Below are 25,471 nucleotides of genomic sequence, written 5' to 3' on the forward strand. Positions count from 1 at the left end.
ATAGCTCCGTGCAGACAGTGCGCACACACGTTCTACGATTTGCATTCTCTGTGCATTTTTGTTCAAAATACAAAGATCATAATGGCATCACAACTGCACTCGATACACACAGCCAGTCTCTCTCTGCACACAAAAAGAATTTGCTACAGTCGCACTCAGCAGTGATGCTGGCAATGGTTTTCACAGCCACTGAAATGTGTTCACCACATTTTTCTCTTCTCGGCAGCATTGTGGGACTCAAAAGTTGATCCATTGGGTTTTCCATATCTGTCTAAATCTCAATCAGCCCTTACAAAAAGGTACACCATGCTATCTCATAAAATGAAGATTTTGGCATAAAATAAGTCCCAAACACTTCCAAAAATAATTGTTTCATACTGATGCAGCAGTTTACATACAGAAACCATTTTACATTCATACAACTGACACTTTCTCCCTCTTCGTTTTATAATGACCTGCCTACCCTATGACAGAACTATCCGTCAGCAGAGGTGGACATTCCAGGTTCAGAAAGTAAAACGGCTTCTCAGGATTTTACTCAAGTTGGCTGAATTTTCTAATTAGTGCAATGCAGGTAAAATTAGTGGAAACAACATAATCCAGGAAGCCTGAGCAAAATCTTGGTGAGGACTTTTACTTTCTGAACCTGGAATGTCCACCTCTGTCCATCTGGATGGTCCAGCTGCAGTCTCTGTTGTTCGTGGTAGCAGTTTTGATAATGGCCTCAGCACACAGAAGAACAAACACAAGTCCGGCACGTTGGGCTAACAGACCAGTATCTTTCAGATCAGTGAGAGAGTCGCGCTGTGTCTGCGTTCATTGGTGCTATATAAACATATTCATTCCATGATGACAATACATGCCCATCAAATGTCTTGTAACTGACCTTAGGAAATTCTATTATGTTTTATTAAAGATAATGTAGAAAAAGGTTGACCTGGGCCTTGTAAATTGACTTCATTTAAAATAAGCCTGGGGTTACTGATTCTTGCAAAAGTTAAAAGTAAATGTAATGATAAAGAATGCATGAATCCTGAACTTCATTCATGAGACTGTGTTCGTTGCAGTTAGAACTCTAAAAGACCTGCTGTTCTGTCCAAATTATACTGGAATACACTGATAAAGGTAATAATTTTTGAAGAACAGAAAAACATTCTAAATAGGCAGGATATTTAAGATAATATCATCCCTTTGCTGGATTTTCTCTTGGATTACAGTAAATACAAATATCAGATTTGTGAACATTCTCAGTTTCTAACAGATTATCACAGTAGATTTTTAATGACAGACGTTTCCCTTCTGGGTCAAATGCCAATTACATGATATATCATCATCTACCAAATTGACAGTTTTACTGTCAACAACCCACTATTCCATGAAAAATCATGATATAAAAGCAGACTATTTTAGAACCCCTAACAATGCAATTACTATACATTTCCCAGCTAAAACAAACCCCATGTTGTGTGCACAAAGTATGTTTGAATTAAGTGATGATAATAAATTGGGGCTATCAAGATACAGCACTGTGTTGCCTCACTCCAGACGTTGTCAACAACCGATTAACTCACGCTCCAAGCGTTTTGTCAACTACTCTGCACAACATGCTTGGTAGAAACTGCAATGGGAACGGCAGTGGAAGATGAAGATGGGAGATAAATCAGCCGATGGTGCCTTGTTTTGCCATGCCTGGCCCTGTATCCCCCCGTGTGCACGTTCTAGGGCATCTTGGGAAGGTAATCTCATTTGTACTGTGTGACAGCTTATTTGCAACTTTGCTTACTGGCAATTTTCTAATGGGCTTCTCTAGTTGTGCCTCCTCACACACTCCCATTCCCCTCTTGCTCTCTCCCAAAGTTGATCAAAAAGACGCCCTTAAACCCATCTGAAGACAATTACACCACACTCAGCATTAGGCCCTTTCCCCAGCCATCAATCAAGTGGCAATTAGGGCCTGCGTTGAGGCCTAAATGAGCAGTGGGTGTGGCAGGCAGGCTGCAGGACGGTACCGCGCGGGGTGAGTAAGCAGGAAATACAGCGAAGACGTGTTAGTCACTCCAGCATGCAGTGTGCATCGAGCTCATATCACACGTGTGAACACCGCGTGGGCTGCGTCGGCTGCGTCTAAGATCACACACAGAAGTGGAAGGAAAAAAAAGAAAAGACTAAAACAAAACTGAATGAAGCGATCAAACAAAAAACGATTGCGTTAAACTCTTGGATCCTTGCGATATCCCCCCCCCCCCCCCCCCCCCCCCCCCTTTATCATCTCTCTGCATAAGACTAACGTCTCCAGTGTCGGATATCCTGTTGTACGTGCACTTGGTTGGGGGCGACTCTTGCTGCTCCCTGTACCACTTCCTCTGAAGTGCAACACAGGCCTCACACAGCTGTGAAGAGCTCTGAGAGAAGTTGTGTGCCAGCAGTGTGACACAGCCTGTGTCACACTTCATCCAAGGCTTCAAACGGGGCCTGGAACATTCCACATTCCATCCAACCAAACCATAAAGCAGAGCGGATAGTCAAAGTGCACAGACCCATCACCTTCTCCTCCCATAGTCATAGCTAGCCCACACCCTTCCTAGTGTGATCGTGCAAATGCTCAGTTAACAATATACAACGATACAACCAATAACAAAATAAGGCAATGCACTGGAGGGTGATTTTTCCAGATCCTAATTAAATCTAGTCAGAAATTGCACAACTACACATAATTTAGTGCAAGTGTGGGCTTAATCCGTCCATAAAACTGGACCTAAATCAGCTATAGAGAATATGAGAAGCAGCTTTGATATTGTTCATGTGCTGAATGCAGTTCTGGTCTCTTATCATTTCCTCCATCTGTCACTGTGGTAACTGCAGTACAAAAACTGGCTTGCTGAGTGAAAGCAAGAGGACAAGCCGTATATTGTGAACTAGTGAGCGTGTCATTGAAGGAGCAGACCTCACGTTAGGTCAAACATTTTGCTCTCTTTTTGACCCAAATGGCAGCCACTCCAAGCTCTATATAAAAGCCTTTATGAATCCTGATAGAGACGGCAATTCACAGCATCACATGCCTACCGTTCCAAACACAGGCTTGAAAAAGAAATGTGAGAAAAGGTGGAAGACACAGAAACCAAGCACAAAACCAATGTCCTTAAGCAACTAATCAGACAACTCCACATCTAGATCTAGACCTAAGATTATGCTAATGAATTCTAATTTGAATGTTTAAGCATGTAAATATTCATCAGGATAGTACACAATCTGAGCCTGTGGCCATGGTTTTTGAATTTGAGTATACAACAGGAGAAGTAAACACTTAATGTGGCTTGCAAACACGGAGACATCTGGGCTGCTCCCCTTTTTTGAAATGCGATGAGAAGGTCGTCGTCAGGGCTTTTGTGAAATCCATTTTGGGCTTGAATGTTGGAATTCTGTCACTTGGCTTGCTGCTTCGCCTGATCCTTTTACGTGTTGAGAACATTCAACGCTTTCTAAATATGTTATACTCTCAGTGCAACAGAAGGATTTTATGACTTGGTCAAAAGTTTGTTCGGAAGCACGCATGCATAGACCAACTGTATTTTAAGGTGACCTTTAAGAGTTAAACATTTAAAGTTATCCGGCTAGCGCTGATGACTCAAAAGAAGGATAAACAGAAAAACAGATCAGCAGGTAATTTTTTAGACAGAGGTTAGACTTCACTGGAGGAAGATTAAAAAACACAGTATGAGGGAAAAAAAGTCTTGAAATGAGCACGGTGAGGATTCTCTTTTAGTAGATTCTTTTGTTCCCTCCAGACAACGACGTAGCCACAGTAGATAAGTAGTTTGTGCATATCTGAAACCACGCATTCTGAGAATACAATGGCACTGCAGCAGTAAAACTCTGAAATTGTTGTCTCCTTCTTTAAGAAAAGAACAGCCCCTCCAGGGAGTGAAATTATCACAGTACACCACTGAAAGACAGACAGTGTCTCCCCACATCAAACATCTTTCTGCTTATGTTTGCATTGGAAAAGAGTTAGCAGCCAGACAACATGAACCTGTGTGTGTGTGTGTGTGTGTGTGTGTGTGTGTGTGTGTGTGTATGTGTGTGTGTGTGTGTGTGTGTGTAGCAAGTGCATTATAGCACCTATAAGCTTCCGTTTTGCCATGTGAGGAAGTTGCTGGAATAAACAATAGGATTTCACCGTCTCTCTGAGCTGAATGTGTAGAACAGTGGAACACATTCAGTCAGGGCCTGCTTGAGCGTTAGAGAAATTCTCAGAGCTGATAAGAAGTGTGAATGTCCCCCCCCCCCCCCCTTTATTCCAGAGCCAGAGCTCAAGACAATGATGCAAAAATGATGCAGTTGACATGCTGTGAGATCTGATGGAACTACTGTGCTCAGTGGGGACATGTGCACCCAAACAGGGGCAACTAAGGCAGAGGGGGTGGAAGGCACCTGTATAATGTGACAGAGCTGACCAGACAGCCCGGACAACAGCGCAGGGGCAGCCGAGTCTGTCCATCTTGGCTTTCGGTGTCAGCCTGTCTTTCCCTCCCTCTCTTCTGCGCACGCCTTTCAGAATGTCAGCGCCACGGTGCTGACAATACCCAGCAAACCTGCACTGATTCACTCCTGGATCCTGGCAGGGGCCCTGACAGGCATGGTATGATCCGTGCAGACTGGGTGAAGTCATCATAAAGTCTCGTAGGACAGTGGCACCAGAGAGAGCAGATATGCACACTGTGGGGGCTTCTCACTGTCAGTTTAACAGTAGTGTGTTACTGATGTTTTTTTCCAAAGACTGGAATATAGACTGCTATAAATGTATGCATACTGTATCTGTAGTGATGTGCTGTATACATTCACAAGGCAGGAGGTAAAGGCTACAATACAAAGGGGCCAATGCAGTCATTTATGGGCAATGTGATGAATTTTGAATATGATCTTGACTTATGTGGCATATGGAATTTGACTCAGAAGTATGTTTTCAACCAGAATTTAGGCATGGAGGACAGAGAAAGCATGAATGATCCAAATGAAACATAAGAGTTTGTTTCCTGGATAATGGCAGGTAATATTTTTTAAAGTATTGAGTAAGATGGCCAATTAAAAGGAAAGAAGCCTAACAAAATGATCATAGTTCAGACCACGTGTCCATCTGACTGACCAGGCCCGAGACATTTCCTGTGATGGATCATCTCCTCTTTTGCTAAATGTACAGGGCTCAAACAATTAACGTGGGGTGTCAGAGCATTGGGATCAATTCGCATTAAATGTTAAATAAATGTTCAAATAAAAAACAAGAATATGAATTTCTAAAAATAAATGCAAACCGGTCCCTGACAACTTTGTGAAATCTTTTACATGTGATTCAAGCCTGAGTGATTAATCAGCCTTTGTATGTGTGCAGGCACACAGGACCATCTGCAGCACTTAGAGAATGAAACGGTCTCCTTTCACATTAGTCGATCCCTGACAGAAACCTTACATGCCCTGAATTACATACCTTCTCTTGAATTTCTCTCTTTTAGGATCAGTATAGTTGGGAAATCTATCTTCACTTTAAATTTTGCATATTTCTGTAGTAAAACAATTTGTAATCAAGGCAAATAATAGTCTGGGTTAATCAGACACCAAGGGAAATCCTTGAACAAGAGGATTTTGAACACGTGAACCTTACATTGAATACCTTTAAAAGGAATGTATCTTTCAAGCAACTCACAGTACTATGAAATTCTTCTATTTGAACATACAGTAGCTTACACACGCTACATACAGTATTCAAAGACAGCATCCATCCTGTTTTGTGAACCTATAAATGCCACCCAATGCAAACGGGTGAGATTAGGTCTCTTTGACCTTTACTGAAGCAGATACCAGTCCCTGTGCATATCAGGGAGCATTGCACCAACACATAACACGGCCACTGTGAGAGGACCTAGATTACACAGCCTCAAAGTCACAGTAAGCCACCTCTGCTGTTATGAAAAGTCATTATCATAGACTGACAGTGATTACAGGATCACTGGGTAAAGGTCACTGTGAGCACAATAACTCCCCATCTCTCCAGGAACCTCTGTGGGTGCCTTCAACGTTGCTCTTCACAGACGTCGGTCGACTGAGACACGCACACTGCACACACCCAGGACCAGAACGAGAGGGACACTGATCAAACCCAGGGGACAGCCACGCCTGCTGTGCTGTGTGCACAATGGGTGTGTGTTAATATTTATATTTACCATAAATGTGAATTGAAATTAAATGTATATCATATAATGATTTTCATATGATATTTATGCAAAATATTCTCATCTGTCTCACAATGTACATGTGTTTACGGGGGAGTGTACGAAGGTTTAAACAAATAGTGGTCAGTATTCTTTAAGTTACATATTCATGAACCACAAAGTGTGTATGGCATTAAAATACAGAAAACTGATATAGATTTACAACAGTTTACAAGATGTGAAAGATCTAGGTCAGAACCTTATTCTACTGTCAGCTGGGGCCACAATGAGAAGACCAAATAAGCCTACGATGGCATTGCAGGATGAACAGGAAACTGAGGTTAACTGATGTATGCATATATCATAATATGCATGATCATATATCAAAATATCATCATGTAGATAAGTAAACCTTCTCTGAAGCCGAAGGAGCTGTCGCATGTGTGGTAAACACTGCCTACGCTGCAGAACACCGCGTTCGGTGCTTTCATTCGCAGACGTCTGAACCTGAAGTGAAGTGTCACACATCTATGGGGGGGTAGAGGCTGACCTCCCCGGGCTGAAGAGCTGTTAGAAAAATCTGCAGCAACATCCGGATTTTGCAACATGATAAAACGTACAAGATAGCATGAATTTCCCGTTTCACAAAATTAAGAGAAAAAAGGAGGCCCTGTTGAAAAACAGGGCAGTACATGTTGTCATATCTGTACATATCTGCTTTGTATGCATGTTAAAAAAAACGTTAGCAGACATGACTCATGGCAAACCCGTTTCTATTATTGCTTTACTTTTTTGTCTTAACTGGTGACAGTGCAACAGAGAGAGCAAGTCACATTACACCCTCAAATGGTGTTTTCTTTAAGTAAACACCAAAATCATTCTATCAAAAGTATTCTTTTACTAAGCTTCTTCTGTGCCCAGACCAAAAGAAATAATTACGCTGCCTCTATCTAACTGAGCTCTTAAGCTTTTCTGGCCTGAGGCAAAGTCTATTAAAAATATTCTCCAAGACAGAATCCACTGCTAATGGTGAACGAACAGGGATCTGACTCAAATGTGGAGATTTGCATGTGAAGAGCAAGACTCAAAAGTCTAAAGACAGTGGACTAAGCCCACTGTGAGCCTATCAAAGACCTCGTTCTGCCCACTGCCAGCCTATCACAGAGCTCGTCCTGCCCACTGCCAGCCTATCACAGGCCTCATCCTGTTAACACTTAATTAACATAGAGGGTCAATGGAGACCACGGCGGGCTTAAAGGGAGCCTAGCTTTTATAGATTAACACTGAGGTATATTGTGAGCAGAGGATTCCTTCAGGGAGTCTGAGTCTTGGCCTACTGACACATCTAGGCCAAGGGTCTCGATGTTAATGAAACAAAGAGTGACTCTGCAAAATCCATATAACACTGAATCAATGAATCATTTCAACAGTCTTGGTGTGACGTCTTGAAACCACCACACGGTCTGTCATGCGGTGACTGTAGTAAGGAGTGTTATCTTACCTGCAGCATGTCTGCCTTGTATCATGGCTAAGAGTGCTTTGACACATTAAGGCCCTTTCCCCAGACGTGGATTACCTCTGCTCTCAGGATTACATTGCTAATTGATATAATGGCTTAGATTCATAAATCAAGTTAAATTTATCATTCTAATATGAAACTAGATTCATGGAAACATCTTTCTGCTCTGATTTTTTTACTCGGACTGAGTTTGACACTCTCACTCACACCTAGGTCTTGACTCAGACTTGATTATTTAAGGTCTGTGAAATCTGATTTAAGGTCTGATTATTCAAAGGTCAGAGCAGAACCAGTTCATGGACATAGAGAATAATGTCAATAGAAATAATGTACAGTTCCAAGTTATAACAGACAATGCCAGCAGTGTCTGTCAGACACAATGGGTGATTGACCAAGAAGGTATAATAATCAAACTGAGATTACAATGTATTTCAAAATATGTCATTGTTCCCAAAATACTGAGCTCAGCAAGTGAAGAGGCAATATGGCCCATTCTGACTGGCATAATTGCCCAATTTGCAGTCTTAAACCATCAGATTGCTGATTGAATAAGTCTGGAAGTGATATCCTGAGTGATGTAATATCTGCTGGAATCATCTTAGGTTGATGAATGTTCTGGGGCACTGTAATGTTTGTTATATAAAAGCCCTGTTTATAAAACAATGTGTCATCGCACTATATGAAGTGCTCCAATCTGGCAGTGGGCCCGTGGTCCGTAAGCCAACACATGGTTTACAGTCATTGTGACTCAATCTGAGTTCAGATAGAGTGTCAGTCAAACATATTGCTGGGATTACATCAAGAGCTGTTTAATCAGATTTTTACTTCTTTTTATTCATCTGTATATCTATTTGTTGGGAAAAGACAGTACACCCCACATATGTAGCATTCAGTGAGGGTGGATCATGTCATTACACAGCAATCATGCATGCAGTATACCTTTTAGTTCAGAGTGCCTCTGATGCCCTGTTGACCGGTGTCCTAACACAGAGTATGCTCAGGCAGCTGATGTCCTCTTGACCGGTGTCCTAACACAGGGCCTGCCCAGTCAGCTGATGTCCTACTGACCGGTGTCCTAACACAGAGCATGCTCAGTCAGCCGATGTCCTCTTGACCGGTGCCACGCTGACTGTGTTATACTACTCTGACTGTGTTATGCCACTCTGACTGTGTTATGCCACTCTGATTGAGGAATGCCACTCTGATTGAGGAATGCCACTCTGACTGTGTTATGCCACTCTGATTGAGGAATGCCACTCTGACTGTGTTATGCCACTCTGACTGTGTTATGCAACTCTGACTGTGTTATGCAACTCTGACTGTGTTATGCCACTCTGACTGTTATGCCACTCTGATTGAGGAATGCCACTCTGACTGTGTTATGCCACTCTGATTGAGGAATGCCACTCTGACTGTGTTATGCCACTCTGATTGAGGAATGCCATTCTGCCCCACCCTCTTGTTGAAACCCCTGAGCTTCTTTCCAAAAGCCCCAACTGCTAGTGCAGCTCTATGACAGATAAAACCCCTGACGTCCACCAGCCACAGGCATCTGGTCAACTCTGCCCACAGCCCCACATCACAGTCTGTCTGCTGCACAGTTCCAGTGAGGCTTGGTATTGGAGTCATAAGTCCTCATAGCCCCTTGGTTTCCAACTCTGCTCCCACAATGCCCCACTCCACGGTGAGCATGTCCTCCGTGTCTCTAAACCCCCCCCCAGGAGTTCTGAGCAGAGTTAAGCATGTCAAGCTAACAATTATGACAAGATTGGGGAGACCAGTAAAGAAATACTGAACAAGTATAATCTATTAAAAAATTCAGAAATGCATTAAGAAAAAAGCTTTACGTTTACACTCGTAGCAAAGCAGGACTTGTTCAGAGGAGAAGACTTCAGAGAAAAGAGTGGACCTTGACTCACTTCAGGCAGGAATATTGCTGTAATAAGAGACTGTGCTTATAATGTATCAGTACTGCAATTACACATATTACATGTCAGATCACACTGAACACAAGGAGCATCCCCTTAACTATCAGTGCCATTCCACCTACAAGCATAATGTAATTAATGTAATTAAATGAATGTGAAAAACTCAAACGCTGTATAAAGTTCACATGACAACCAGTGCTGCATGTGACCTAATACACAGCGCCAGATCAAATGCGTTTTAATATAAGAACGTCAGATGGGCGGGTTAAAAATAACCTACTCGCTGGAGCCAAAGACCAGGGAAAGTGACTGAAGTGTTTTAGACGACTGTTCCTGCTGATTAGAGGTTGTGTGCTTTCTCCTCTAACTTCTTAAATATATAAACTTACACAACTGATATTCACCAGTGTATCTATCTACACACATCTCATTCTCTCATCTCATCTGACCTCTGTTAAAAACATGCAATGCTCTTTCCATACGTTCACATCCGTGCGTGAGCAAACATACTAAAGTGAGTATTAAAATGCACTTCATGGGCATTTCACATAATACCAAAATTCTAAGACACGTGATTACCAGGAGGCTAAACTCACCCTCCCCAGGGAAGAATGATCACGGTATGTACTTCAACATCCAGAAATACCTCTACAGGGAAGGATCGTGTAGAACAATAAAGGGTGGAGTTCAGGGTCATTATTGTCTTTAGATTGCAGGAAATGGAGAAGCAACATTAGAACAAATAAAAACAAACAGCAATTACTGCACTACATCCATAACAAACACTACACTACAGCAATTAATGTACTACATGCATAACAAACACTACACTACAGCAATTAATGCACTACATGCATAACAAACACTACACTACAGCAATTACTGCACTACATCCATAACAAACACTACACTACAGCAATTAATGTACTACATGCATAACAAACACTACACTACAGCAATTACTGCACTACATGCATAACAAACAATACACTACAGCAATTAATGTACTACATGCATAACAAACACTACACTACAGCAATTAATGCACTACATGCATAACAAACACTACACTACAGCAATTACTGCCCTACATACATAAACGCTACACTACACTACACTATGACTGCAAACTGAACTGGTCTCCAGTTCTCTGGAGTGTGTATTTACAAGGCTCATCTGGCCGTGTATAAACACACACAAAAAATATATTTTTAAATGTAATTCCTCTCATTTTGCTCTCATGTGTTCATGTTTCTCCAGCAGTGTGAGGAAGATCAGCTTCATGGGCAGAGGTGTCCTCACAGTGCAGGACAGGACAGTGCAGGACATGGATCTCTGACAGTAGAGGTTCATCCTTCTCATACATGAAGGGGGTGATACAGGGTTCTCACTGGGGAAAAGAGGAGAGGTTGTTCATTCAGAGCTTAAGGAGACGTAGAAAGTTTCTGAATCTGCTTCCTGAGTTGCTCCTCAGAGAGGGAAGGCCCCTTCTGAAGCTAGTGCTAATTTCTGGGACTAGTGCTAGCTAGTGCTAATTTCTGAGTTCAGTGTGTAGGTGGAACCATCAGCTAATATATGGCAAGAAAAGATTATAGCACAGTGAACATTCCTGACACAAAGTCTTTTCTGTCTCAGCCATGGCTTTATCAAGAGCCAAATGCAGGTTTGACATCCATCAAACTTGACAGTCCCGATGTCCAAAAATTAACTGTCAAGACACATGGTCAGGGTTGTTGATAAAGTAGGAATCAGAAATGCACAGATGCCTGAACTGAAACAGAACTAAGAACTTTGCAAAGTGCTAGCAGGTTTTTCTAACTAAAGTAGCCTTGACATCCAAATCGAAAATGATTGGAATATGTTGCACAGAAATATTATCTGTCCCAGGGTTTGCAGGCAGACCTCTCCAACAACATAGATTTGGAACACATATATTATTGTCATTTTTTAAACTTATCCAGCAACATATACTGCTGCTGATCCCAGCTCCAAATCCAACGTAACTTGATATTTTATTTAAAGGCCAGAAAGTACTTGTTTATCTTCTTTTTGGGTCTGTGGAATTGGTCGGAGATTGAGGCAAGCCAAATCAAATCTGTTGTGAGAGGGAATTGCTTTGGTCGAATTGGTTTGCTTCCAGGCCGAAATCTCCTGCTTCCATACACCACTTGATGCCTTTAGGGGGGCGGAAGACGCCTGCACAGAAGCCCACACCAGCATAGATCTAACGGATATACCACCCCTTAGGCAGCCAATGCGTTTAGGCCAGACTGACCAATATCAGCTGTTAAAAGTGTTTGGCCAGAGCACGCTGCTTGCTGCTGACTGATGTTTAGCCAAAACCTCTGAAATAAAGCCATCGTAATAGCTGATGCAAATTACAGTGATTTGATCAAACTTCAAGAGATCCCAGAAACCAGAAACCAGAAACCAGAGAATCTGAGAGAGAGAGAAAGAGAGAGAGAGAGAAACCATGGCTGTGATGGACAACGTGATAAAAACTGATGGTTCTAGTCCAGAGAAGGTTGTTGTGGTGGTAGCTACCTGGAATGTCTTGCGTTGCTAGGCACCAAGCCTGTGCAGGAGACACACATCCTGTAAGGTGAGCTGAGCTGTGAAAAGCAGTGTAGTCCCCTCACTCACCTGCACACAGAGGATGAGAATCCAGCGGAAAGTTCCTACTCAGAGTGGAAAACCACAGGCTGGCCCACCCGTGTGGGAAGGGCCAGGCTTTGCTACGCTACGAACCCACAAGAGGCCTGTTGATTACCCTCAAGAACAAACTGATGACACTTAAAGAGAGGATGAGTTAATTAGAAAGTTGAGTATACCTTTTGTTTTTCAGCATCATCCCTTTTTCCCCTTGTTAACTATTCAGAATAGCTTTTGTCTTTTTAACAGATCTGATGTGGACAAATGAACAATCCTGTTAACCCCCGGCTAACCTGGGAACAAAATGTTACGTCAGCATGAATATGAAGCAAAACACAGACTCACAGTGAAAGGATATAACGTCTCTGCACTCAGAGTGAGCGGCTCTCCTGTAGTGCCTGTCAGATCCTTAAAAGGTTGTAGTGCCCCGACCCTCTAAAAGGTCACATGAGAAACATTTCTGGTTAAACTCAAACACTTTATGCTTTTGAGACAACTCAAGTTGTAACACACAGTTGCACATGTTTCTCTCAGCCAAGATTGTACATAAACGAAATCCCAGGGGAATAATTGGTACCATAACCAAAGGACAGTGGGGAGGAGATTGGTTTAGATGTGCGACACAGCTGGTGTAGTTGCAGTGTGATGGACCCTAAAAGGAAAATACATTTGACAAGTTGGTAGAGAACTAGTATTGACCTAAGGCACAATGCAAAAAAACCCACAACAAACAACCTCAGATGGCCTTACAGATTAACGAGTGGCTGAAAGAACTTACAAACAATGGGTGTTGTCTGTTGTGGCAGTGACTGCCCTGTAGTGGAAGAGGTCCTATACTAATAACGTCACACACTGAAACACACCGCGAAAAGTGGATCACAATGTCATGCACACTGCGTGTTAAAAAATGTCATTACTGCACAAGTGAAAAATGTTTTAACTTTATGTTACTGTTTAATGTTAGTTGCTTATGTTTTTGTAGCACTGCAAGCCAAATCTAAACTTTGCATTCAGTCTGTGAAGGTCAGGTTGGTTAAATCGGGAATGGTTGGGTGGTTTGTTTAGTTTGTTTTGTATATTCAGGACATTTCTGTTGAAATTGGCCACCTTTTGTTTGCTGAGTAATAGTGTGTCTCACTAGCTGCTCTAGAAATTGGGGGGATCCACACTGCTAGGCTAAACTCGTGCTTGGCGTCGGAGCATAAAGAGCAGAATCCAGAATCCCGAACACGACTTTTGCTGCATGGTCCTGACTGCAAAAGTGGGCTGTTGCGAAACAAGGCATGCTGATTGGACCAGGCAGAAGTAAAAAGGGGTGGGGCTATGAAAAAAAAGAGCCATTTGTTTACACTCTTCTCTACAATGTGCAAGCTGATCATTCCTCTTTCTCTACGAAACTCTATGAATATCAAAAGCAGGCCATGGAAAGTTTCGGGTATTGCAAGGCTACCACAACAAAGGTTAAAAATAAAACACAGATTAGAAGGTGGTGTGTGTTTCCAATAATGTAAGACAGAAACAGACAGTGAGGGACGTAGAGCACCAGAGGTTTGATTTTACAGTGTGTACACTACCCATGACAAACTGCAACTATACATCCTGCTTCGGGAAATTACACCTAGCACTGTCTTCTAAACTTGAGATGAAAACGGAACGTACAACACTCTGTGTCTGTTTCTCCACCAGGTGGCACAGTTCTGATAAAAGTGGAGTTCCTAGGAAAAACAAGAAAAATTCCAAAATGCTCCTCTACAGCACACTGCACTTCTGGATCATTTCCAGTCCATCAACCCCTCCCCCCAAAACCCACCCACACACACACACACACACACACACACACACACACACACACACACACACACCACACTCTTCCTTCTCTCTCTTGCTCCCTCTTCTTCAGCAGTCAGTACCGAACACTTACTTTTTTCCATACTGCCCGTTTCCAAAACCAAAGGTCTGTGCTGCCTTTGAATATTGCTACCGCCTCACTCTTGAAGACAGAATATCGCTACAATTTCACTCTCTTGAAGACAGAATATCGCTACATTTTCACTCTCTTGAACTCACTTGAGCAGGTAGTCACTAATCAGCCAGGCATCACAAAACCCTGCAAAGCTTTAAAAAAACATTTCAAACAATATTTAAAGATCTTATAAGTTCAGAATGCAGTTCAAATGCCCTCACAGATGTTTGGAGTTTTTTTTGACAGACAGATCAGTAAAGCAACACACGATGAAGGCATACTGACGACCACCTGCTGTCTCCCCTCCTCTACTGACATGAATACCTGGTAGTTCAGATTCAAATACCAGAGAGTAAGGCACTACAGCAAATTGGAGTTAAAGAAACATGCAGGAAAACACACACACAGTGCTTCAGTCACTGAAAACAGAACCACAATTACACAAAAAGCCCACACTGGCTGGCCAGCCTTCTAAGATAAAGATGTTACCAGTGTTACCAGTGTTACCAGTAGTGAAGTCCATTAGACAGTTGATGACACTGACATGACATTTCTTGTGAAAGGGTGGGTGTGCTCTAGTGGTTTCCATTCCTCTGTGGATGTATTTCACTGATGCCTTGGCAGCAGACTGAAATGTGTCAATGAGCTATTACAATGGGCATTATGTCAGAGACGTAGATTGTGCTGTACAAGAACAGTGTATGACTAAAACAGTGTAATAATAGCATGGTTGTGAGATGGTGTCTCACATCTACGGGGTGTCAGTACAACTGTCAGGCGTATGACGGTGAGTACGGTGTGGTGCTCTTCCTCCCTCAGAAATGCATCGCACCACGCCTTTGTGCCCTCGGGGCTTACAGGTAAAGACAACAAGCCCAGTGAACACACTATGTAGTCATGATTTTCACAAGTGAAAAATGGCGCAAGAACTTTATTTAAAAAACAGGAGGACGACTAGATACAAGAGGGCAGTCTCAACCAGGATTCTCCTGATCTACACTAGTGTTTCATCTCTTACTGCCCTGCTCATAAACCTGCCACAAAGACACATGACTAAACTTAAGTACATTCACCTCACTAAAAGTCCTTACATGACCTAAAAGCCTTTACATTGAAGATGATTATGATTATTGCGAGGCCTATTAAGGAGATTAAATCTGGATTAAGCCTGGAAGAACTCTCGTTAAATGGTGATTCATTTTGTTGATTTAAAAACAATACTGCATTATTTTCCATATGCACTGAGCATTCACTACGTCACTCACTAGTGCACATACAGGAAAGCCCTGGCTGATATGTCAAAATCGCACACGATGGGGCAGCCAATGCCACACTCATGATCATTGTGCTTATGTCAGCTTCAGACATGCTAATAGAAGCTCTGAAATATGTCTTACCAAAGAACAAACACACGCGAGCACCCAAGTAAGCACTCACGTTTTCAAGCAAGGCCTTCAGCTGATGCCTGCTTGCGAGAAAGTTCAAGAAATGGCAGAGAGGACGCGAGTGGGTTGCAAGACAAACACCAGGCCAGACCGCAGGAGTCCTCATGCTCCTGCCACCAAGACAAAGGGGAGCAAAACCGTGTGGGTGGCGTTAACATGCCAGCTTCACATCAGGCCTCTGTCTGAAGATGGTGAGTGTGTGTGGTCTCTCCATCCTGCAGCGCTATCTCCTCCACCTCCGCCACCACCACCTGCTCTCTGAGAACTCACTAAACCTGACATGACCTTGCTATCTTCCCCCAGACACACTCAAGAGAGAGAGAGAGAGAGAGAAAAACACAGAGCTCTTATTGAAATCCCATAATAAGCTCAAGACGTGCTCGTATGAACCAAACGAGATCAATATAATGAGTTACATATTGGCTGCTGATAAATACTTAAGTGCTTGAAAACAAACAAACAAACATAAACAAAAAATCTAGCCTTTCTCCGAGCTGAGATGAATAGTGTTGATATGAACTTTGACCCTGAAGTCCAGAGCACACTGACCCAACATTCTGCAACAAACCCCGCTGTCATCATTAGAATGCTGGTGTGTGTCAGTGCGTGTTAGGTCAGCACGCTCAGGGCTGTAGTGTTTATGCCAGAGGTGAACTGTGTAGGGGGGGTTCACACCTCATCAGATGGCTAACCATGACTCACACTGAGAGGACAACTCACTCCTACCTGCTTTCCAGCTCTGGTGCTCTCTAGACACACGCTACAGTTCTGTGCGCGTATGCTGAGGTGGTGTTTTCATATCGTTTCTGGCGAGGACAGAAGACCGCGTGTTTGGTTTTCCTACCGCGTCATCACGAGAAGGCACTGCAGTCTCTGACCTGCAAAGCCAGGTGACGTGGAGTTGATAGGCAGCCAACGCTTCTCTGATTCAGCACGCGCTTCTTCACTGGGGTGCGTTTCTGTCTTACACGGCTCAGAAAAGAGACGCCTGTGATGATCTGAGGAGCTCAGAAATACATCTCCCATCACCTTCCACATATGCATAAAAGCATGTCAGTGTGAGAAAAACAGGTAGAAGGCTGACTGATAACGCCACTGACACTCACAGGCATCCTTTCATCACCGACAGCAGTGCACAAAGTGCACTTTCACTATCGGGGTAATAGATTTTATCGATCGGGGTACCAAGAACACTTCAGATCAGCACATCATGTTCTCTGAATCATCTGACCACAATTTCATCTATAAGAGTTTGGTTAAAAATTTCATCGACACAAAGGTTTCAGAAACCTCAAACAGCAACCAAAAAATGTCACCTACAAATGCCTTTCTGTCACATAGATTCATGTTTTGTATTTATTTTGCAGTTCCACAGATGAATATTGCATACATGTGGCACACATTGGGGTGACCATTACTGCTACAACTTATGAACGTCTTATTATAGGTTAGTGAGCACTATTTCTATGGTTTTATGTTAGTGACCACTATTTCCATGGTGTTGTTATTAAAGGTTAGTGAGCACTATTTCTATGATATTAGTGAGCAATATTTCTATGGTGTTCTGTGAAATTAATGCTGTCTACTAAACCACTAAACCACCATGATTCTCCTCACACTTCATATCCAAGACGACCGGGTTTGTTACATTGTTTCTCTTTCATGATGCAACAATCCTTTAGGCATTCTAACTTTGCCAGGTCATGTTCCGATGTCTTTCTTCTCTAAGCTAGCGTCTAAATCAACCCATAATAAAACAGGCTGTTTTGATCTGCGTTGAAGGACTCACGGGGTCCGTGAGCAATATTTAAACAGTGGTGGCCTGCTTTACAACGAAACCAACCACAAAAACAAAAAAAAGACAAGCTAGGCTAGCCAGGCTAGGCGTGTGACAGTAACACCATGACAGGAGCCTGAACTGAGCATTAAGTTTCTGACATGAAAAACAGTTAGGACCCATGCTCCAGTCCCCTACAGACACAGAGGGAGGAAAAACCTCCTTCAGAGTTAATACTTTTTAAAGAGGAACTGAGAGGGCCACGGAGTGCTCGCCAACAGCAGATCCGCACCACATTACAGTGAGGTTGCATCATTTCTCTGCCAAACATGGCCGGTTCAAGTCTTCACTGACAACGAAAGCTGAAGCTCGCAAAAAAATTTGCTCTAAAATGAGGGGACATTTTTTGCCGTTCATGTTTTAAAAGACAGATAGAGTGAGAGAGAGAGAGAGAGAGAGAGAGAGAGAGAGAGAGAGAGAGAGAGAGAGAGAGAGAGAAAGGAACTGTGGAACAGTATCTGCTACTCAACCTCTTAATGGCAACTACTCAACAGCAACTAATTCAGCACCATATTTACAATTTTGAAAAACATTTTGTTGTTGTTGAGAATCCCTATTAGGAACTCTGAAACTGCTTATTTCTGTCCAACCGCTGCTGTTAACATCACTGCCTCTGACACAGAGTACTGTAAGCAGCTAACGATGCAGCCAACATTCCTTCAGTACTAAAAAGAATCCTAAGTCATAAAAATATTCACAAAGAGAAACAACAAAGGGAGCATCTTAATCTTATAATCAACCAGATTGGCAATATTGGTAAGATAAGCGTAATCCAGGACAACACCAGCTCTCATTAGTCCAAGCTGGGCCACTGCCTTTTCAGCTACGTCTCCTGGGGGGGTGTTACCATGGAGGAGCTCTGTGATGTCACCTGGAGCTACCTCAGCCTGTTGCTCAGTAACACTTAAGCGCTCATCTAACGAAACAAAATCTCACGGATGACCGATCAAGGTTTCTCTACCACCTCACCCCTCCTTCACATTTTCTATCCTTTTGTCTAAATGGGTCACTTATTTTTATGGGGAACTGCCTGGGTAATATTTCCAAGGTTTCGCTGTAATTATCTCATTTGCGTGTAGCTGGGCACTGCAGGGGGCCGGGGTAAAATACACACCTCTCTAGAAACCCCTGGATGCTCTAGGCCTATGTATTATGCATCCTTTTGCAGGAGCGTCCTAAATACCCCCCGAGTGGACTGAAATAAAGTTGACGCTGCTCTTTGTTTTGGAGCTGCATGCTTTTTATTTGCCATTATATGGAGATTGTTGAGAAGCAGGGCTTTAATTATTTCAGAGAAGTTCTTCCCTGTTGGTTTGTGAATGCCTGGGGTGTTTTTTTTTACTGGGACGCCTGATCCAAACGGGTAGATCCAAACGGGCAATTCCAGTGGGGATATTCTCCTCCTTTCTAATTATGACGAGTCGGAGCAGGAAGGTTAAGAAAATATGTCTGTCCATGAGGAGTTGAAAACCTTTACTCCTTAATACTTAGTTAGGGTTCCTTCCCATAAAGTCTTCCTAATTTATTATTATTATTTTTAGAGTAGCCACTACCTCATTACCCTTTTATTTTCTATTAAGGGTTGAGAAGAGGTCATTGGATCTTATTCTATAAACCTAACTTAACAATTAGTCTCACCAGTAGCTAAACGTCAAAGAACCTGTATATACTGACATTAAGGATCATTAAGAGTTTAATATAAGCAATTACATGACCTGAAAAGGTTACCCGCAGGGAAAGCTTGTAGACAACAGTTTTCAAGACACTTAATGTCTGCGGTTCTGGTTTCGATATTTCCTTTAATTCAGCCTGCTCATGAGAGATCAGTGAAAGAGTAATAAATTTGTTGGTCAAAGACAAACAATTTATAAAGTTGATTCAGTTTGCTTCAGGCAACACAACAAACTAGGTCAATTGGTGTTAAGCAGGAGAAAGTGGAGAACTTCTCTCACGTCCCAAACCACCCAGCATTTTATATGGTTTTCTGGTAAAATTATGCTGCACGCGGACGGCTGTCATCACTCCAGTCGCAGATATTCAAGATGTCAAGGACTGCTGCTGCAATAACCCATCAAAGACAGAGCAAAAGCCAGCGCAAAAACCAGAGGAGGCGCGTGCACTGCTCTATAACTGCTCCATAAAAATCAGCCCCCACAATACAATGCAGCTCATGGTAGCAGAGTAGCAGACTCTATTTTTAGAGCCTGACTTCCTGTCTTTCTTACCTGAACTCTTGACAACATACTTTACTACTGTAAGATGCCAAATGCAAATAGGTGGGTGAAATAAATGCATAGATCATAATATGAGATATACTGCAAGTTTTATGTTTTATGGATTTAGTGTTGAAAAAAGACCACTTCTGTAATCTATCTATAACATTATATCAAGTAACATTTCTTACATCCTATTATGGAAACACAAAAGCATTTTCGAAAGGAACTCATCCTAAATAAAGAGTTGCACTTAATGTGTTTAACAAAAACACACACACACTCACACACACACACCCCAAAAGACATGCGCACACACCAACTTAAGGTCAGTGTTTGAAGCAGTCAAAGTCCTAATGCATAAGAGTGTGTTTGAATAAATGTAATATGTATGTCTCCAGGGACATGAAGGAAACCAGGTGATTTGACTCCTTTTTGCTGGTGAGAACAGTCTTACCAGTTGGACCATTGGCTGCTATAGACTCCATGGCTTTAATTTGTTTAGCTCCTTTCTCAAAATGTTTATAGGTTGGCAGTAGAACCTTGTAAAAAAAAAGGATCCAGTGTTTCACTATTGTGATTAATAGAATAACTGGTCAAAATGAGAATGTGATTGCGTGAGGCTGTTCATCTGTCTGGGTTGAGAAAAATTACTAATAAAGTCTTGATTTCTAATCAAAGGTTTCATTTGATGATTCAAAAACCTGCTAAGCTGTAATATCAGTCATTCTAAAACAGATGCGCAGGACTTCATGAGGCAATGAAACTACTTTCGGTTTCTGATTTTAGGCCAAATAAATTCTTGAGGGTGGAGAGCTGAAAAAGGCAACAGAAAGTGAGGTCAGTTTACAAGAGTAGAATTCCTCTCATGGCGGGTTTGATAAGAAGACAAGCTTAGAAGTTTCAAATGAGAAGTTATACAGTTCAGCGCCCATAGAAGAATTTCAAACAACCCTTCCATAACTACTCTATCACTGCAAAAATGTATGTGAATAGTGAATAAATATTAGAAATATTAATGATAATAAAAACAGCAAAAACTGTTGGAAGCCAAGATAAATGACTGATAGAATTGCTGTAAGTTTATAAAGGTGTTGTAAACACCTCAGTTTATACTGCACTGTTTACAGTAAACATGTTATCTGTTAACAACTCCCACGCTATTATAGCAAAATGAGGTAATAAAAACATATTCCATTTGTGCTTCAAAATGTCCTTTATACTGTCCCATGAAGCCCGAGTATTGTTCCCGACTCTAGAGCGGTTCAAATGACTCGTGTCAAGCTTTGCCACCTTGCTGTAAATCCATGACTGTGGCTTAAACTTACAAATGCATGCAAGAAATTCTGCGTTGTATTTTCATGCCATGGACAGCTCATGTTGTACACTGATATTTTTCACATAATAAACATGCAAAAGCCACCTTCTAATGTCAGCATAATTTTGTTGACACAGAGACGAAACGCACGACCCAGTGTGCCCAGTAGGGAAAGCCCTGGTCAGTGGCCTGACGGAGCAGGGACACCACTGGTTGTTTCTAGCTTCACCTCCGGACGTGCAAGGCCCCGCGGGGAGCACAGCTGCTGGAGGTTTCACTGGAAAGGAGCAGCCAGTCTCCCAGTCCAGGGCCTGCGTTCTGCACCAGGCCGCTACAGCAGGGTGGGGCGAGCCTCGGTTAGCATTCTCCTCTCTGCGTGTGACACACTCCGCTGCTCGGTGGCCCTTTTCTTGCAAACACGGAGTCATGTTTTACATACACTGGACGAGGAATGCACAGCTGTTGCCCACCCACACTGGTAGCTCTGCTCTACAATAAGCAATAAGCTCTATTAAAATCTCAATTGATTACAGTTACATTTTGAGGGAGGCTATACAAACATTTTTATTTTAATGCAAGAGAGCTGACTCAAAAAGATTATACGGGAGAGGAGGCACATTTAGATCTGACAAGCACTCAGGTCTCATCTACAAACCATGAAGCCAGCAGCCACTGGCTTCACTGTTCGAGCACTTGGCCTTGTTTACGCTACAGGTGACACACTGAACAGAGAGGAAGCACCCATGTGAGACATCCTCATCATCAGTGGGGACACTTTAGCCTTCGAGTAACTTAATGTGCACAGAAAAATGCATTTGAAAAAGGTTTTTCATAAAATGTTTTACCTCCCATATCACAGGACACACACCAGCCTTGGTTTTGATTTAGTTAATGTATGTGTTAATTAACACTTAACAATAAAAGTACTAACTATTTAATATAGAGATAATTTACATTTTAATTTAAAAAAATCATTTAATGCAACAAAAATTCATGCTCTCTCATACTAAGCACTCCACAAACAAGTCAAGTGGTTACTTAATACAGAGTTGCTTTAAAAGTCTGTTGTTTCAAATGGGGATAATGAGAGAATGTCATTGTAAATTTCAATTTCCCCCACAGGTCTGCAAGTACTCCCCATATAGCGGAGGAGGTGCGGAGGGAGGGTGAGGAGGTGCGGAGGGAGGGAGAGGAGGTGCGGAGGGAGGGTGTGGAGGTGCGGAGGGAGGGAGAGGAGGTGCGGAGGGAGGGTGTGGAGGTGCGGAGGGAGGGTGTGGAGGTGCGGAGGGAGGGTGAGGAGGTGCGGAGGGAGGGAGAGAAGGTGCGGAGGGAGGGTGTGGAGGTGCGGAGGGAGGGTGTGGAGGTGCGGAGGGAGGGTGAGGAGGTGCGGAGGGAGGGTGTGGAGGTGCGGAGGGAGGGTGTGGAGGTGCGGAGGGAGGGTGAGGAGGTGCGGAGGGAGGGTGTGGAGGTGCGGAGGGAGGGAGAGGAGGTGCGGAGGGAGGGAGAGGAGGTGCGGAGGGAGGGTGTGGAGTTACCAGGATGAGTGCAGACACAACCACTCATCCAGCTCAGTGGAGGTTAACAGAAACAGTACATATGAGTTTGGCTTGCATAATCGGCACATGTTCAACAGGTCATGTCTTCAAGGGGCTTGCCTTGCACTTGCTTTATTATATGTGAAGGCAGTGGAAAACCGGAATAAATTAATTATTAAAAATGATTTTAATCATTCGACAGAGATCCTTACATCAGTTCAATGTTTCCATATTCCATGCACCACTTTCTTATTTTTACTCAGATCAAATGTTTTATGAAAAATGGATCTGTGTGTGTGTGTTCTCATTTAGTAATCAAAAGTACCATTCAGTTACCACTTGATTAAATTAGGCTTTAGAGTACAGAGCCACATACTGCCATACCATACTCGCTGAAAAAGATAAATATAGTGGAAGAAATATGGACATAATTCAGGACATAGACTGGAATCAAAAGCTGGTTTTAACACACCAAACCAAAATAGCTGAAATAAGGTTAGATACAAACATTTTATTATATCACTACATATTAATTTCAGTGTAAAAATACAGCTACAAAAATAATGAGTTTACATAAATACATATATTTAATAACAGTGGGAAGCTTATTAAAAACTTTTTTCATAGATAGAATTATGCATGACATTTTAAGAAGTGGCACATGGCATTACTTTTCTGAACCTGTAAGTATGTGTAAATTGCAGACATAAATACTGGACCAACATGAACTGCAGACTACTCAAATTACAAAACAAGAGACTAACCTCTCTCCCAGCACACAAGCCCGAGACTAGAAATATATGCGCGCAATCAAAACAACAACAACATGAAAAAACCCACGTGCCAAATAATGCAGCTCAAAGATGATTTTTTTCTGTATTACAATTGTTTCTACATTTAATAGAAATAAGTAAATAAATTGAGCCAGCTTATCTGTCCAACCTGCTTATCGAAAAGATAATTGTAAAGTGCTTGCAGCGTAAGCCCCTAATGCTTAAGTAATAGTGATAAAGAGCAGCACGTGAATATCACGACAAACATCGCGCTTCACTGTCAACAGCCGAGCCGTTTAGAGAAACTCCCGTTAGCCTACGGCAGCCTGCGCACGATCTTGGTCTGTCGTTTAAATATGCTTCCCTATCTAGTAAAAGCCAATAGACTGAAGTCGGGTTAAATTCAACAAATGTGTGTAACTTGTCGTATATTGCAAGTCGCAGCATCAGTGTTTTAAACATAGGAAGGCGGTTTAAGTACTTGACGGACACACACAGGGACACCGTTGCCAGTCTGTGGTTCTAAACTTGAAAACTTTGGGCCCAACAGCAGGTTGGGGAAACGTCCCGCTCCATGAGCTGGTGTAACACCACTAGTTAAGGTTCTGGGTCAGGTAAGAACAGGGTCACCTCAGTGATCACACACATGTCAACCCGCTTGCGCAGTATCGTGGCCTTCCAGTTATTGGGGTTTTTTTGTTTTGTGTTGTTTTTTACAGGCCTGCGAAACCTGTGACATTTCGAGCTTGCCTAACAAAAGGAAACTAAAGACTAACGGAGCTGGCCGTTAAGGCGCAGTACTAGAATAATAATAATAATATTGTTTATTATTAATAAAATAATAATAATAACAGCAACTTCATTGGACCAATTTAAGTGCAAATCCCTCTAACGCAGACGGTGAAGTGACAACCTGAAACACGCAGAAGAAAGCTGGTTGATCTTCACCGCCGTATTTAAGTGAAGACAGAACACATACTGGTACCGCAGTGTTCCGTAACATGACGACCACATGGACCCAATCGATTAGGATTAGGATTAATATGCTCGATTCTCGCGCAGTGCGGTCACAGCTTGTTTGAAATGTCATCTTTTCACAATAATCTAGATAGATTTATACCACAAAAAAAGACGTATGCAGTGTCAACCGTGACTTTCTAGCACGTCGTGGGGCCTATAGAAATCACCTTTGGACACGATTACGAATAAATACCTGGTAGAGTCTTTATCACGTGCGACTAACATCGAGGAGCCAGTCGGGCTGCATGTTGGAGCCCAATTAAATCAACAAGCCTTCAAAGTTGCATCGCTTGCAGGTTCGGCTCGCTCGGGTCAAGTGTGAACAAGGCGGCGGGCATATTTAAGCAGATGTTACGCAGCTCAGCTGCAACTGGATCCGCACCGGTGTCGACATAGTACAGCCGCTGTATACACACCAAAGTAGAAGAGATCTAAAGTTTTAAAAAGGTCACTGGTTTAAAAAATGAAAATAAACGAATAGCAACGTTATAACAAGTGTAATTACCGAACCGCGTGGACATAGTTGAGGTGTATGGGACACAGTGTGTGTCCACACGTCCACTATGGTGTAAAGCCACGCGCGTTATTAAACACGTTCATAAAGCCCAAGAGGCGCGTGAGCGGAGACTTCAAATGAAAGCAGCTTATAAATCAAAGCGTCCAGATGTGAAATACAGTCTCAATGTCTCGAGCGTTCATAAATAATCCCGTTCAAACAAACCCTGCTCAGCAATCCGTGGAAAGGATGAACGACAACTGGAACGTCAAAAGGCATCGCCGGAACAAAATGAGTATTATTAATAGTAATAAATGAAAAGACAGATAAGCTTAGCAAGCTTGTCCGTGTGAGTGAGCGCTCCAGATATGTTCTGCATAGGTTACGTCGTGGGTTTAGCGCAGGGAAAGGCAGAGTGGACGGGTTGCTTGTGTCATGGAATAGCAAATTAGTTCTGAGTATTTTGAGGCTGGGCTAAAGACGCTGGTTACGTTGCCAGCTTTTCAGGCCCACGTGACCGTCTCCGTCTGGGAGAATCCAAACCAAAGGTACCTATGGATATTTCAAAC

At 42.6% G+C, this 25,471-nt stretch overlaps 1 protein-coding gene across 1 annotated transcript in view; it reads right to left on the reverse strand.

Annotated features, from left to right (window-relative positions):
- lpp (LIM domain containing preferred translocation partner in lipoma) overlaps positions 1-25,348 on the reverse strand; it is a 162,657-nt gene extending 137,309 nt beyond the window's left edge. Inside the window, exons 1-4 of the mRNA XM_077015103.1 lie at positions 24,600-25,348; positions 12,648-12,737; positions 12,195-12,293; positions 10,247-11,040 (exon numbers count right to left, since the gene is read on the reverse strand). Of these exons, the coding sequence (XP_076871218.1) occupies positions 10,247-10,347 (101 nt within the window). The 5' untranslated portion in view covers positions 10,348-11,040; positions 12,195-12,293; positions 12,648-12,737; positions 24,600-25,348. The remainder of the gene's footprint in view (positions 1-10,246; positions 11,041-12,194; positions 12,294-12,647; positions 12,738-24,599) is intronic.
- Between the last annotated feature and the right edge of the window lie 123 nt (positions 25,349-25,471).

This window comes from Brachyhypopomus gauderio, chromosome 8 (genome assembly GCF_052324685.1).
Source record: "Brachyhypopomus gauderio isolate BG-103 chromosome 8, BGAUD_0.2, whole genome shotgun sequence".
Taxonomy (NCBI): domain Eukaryota; kingdom Metazoa; phylum Chordata; class Actinopteri; order Gymnotiformes; family Hypopomidae; genus Brachyhypopomus; species Brachyhypopomus gauderio.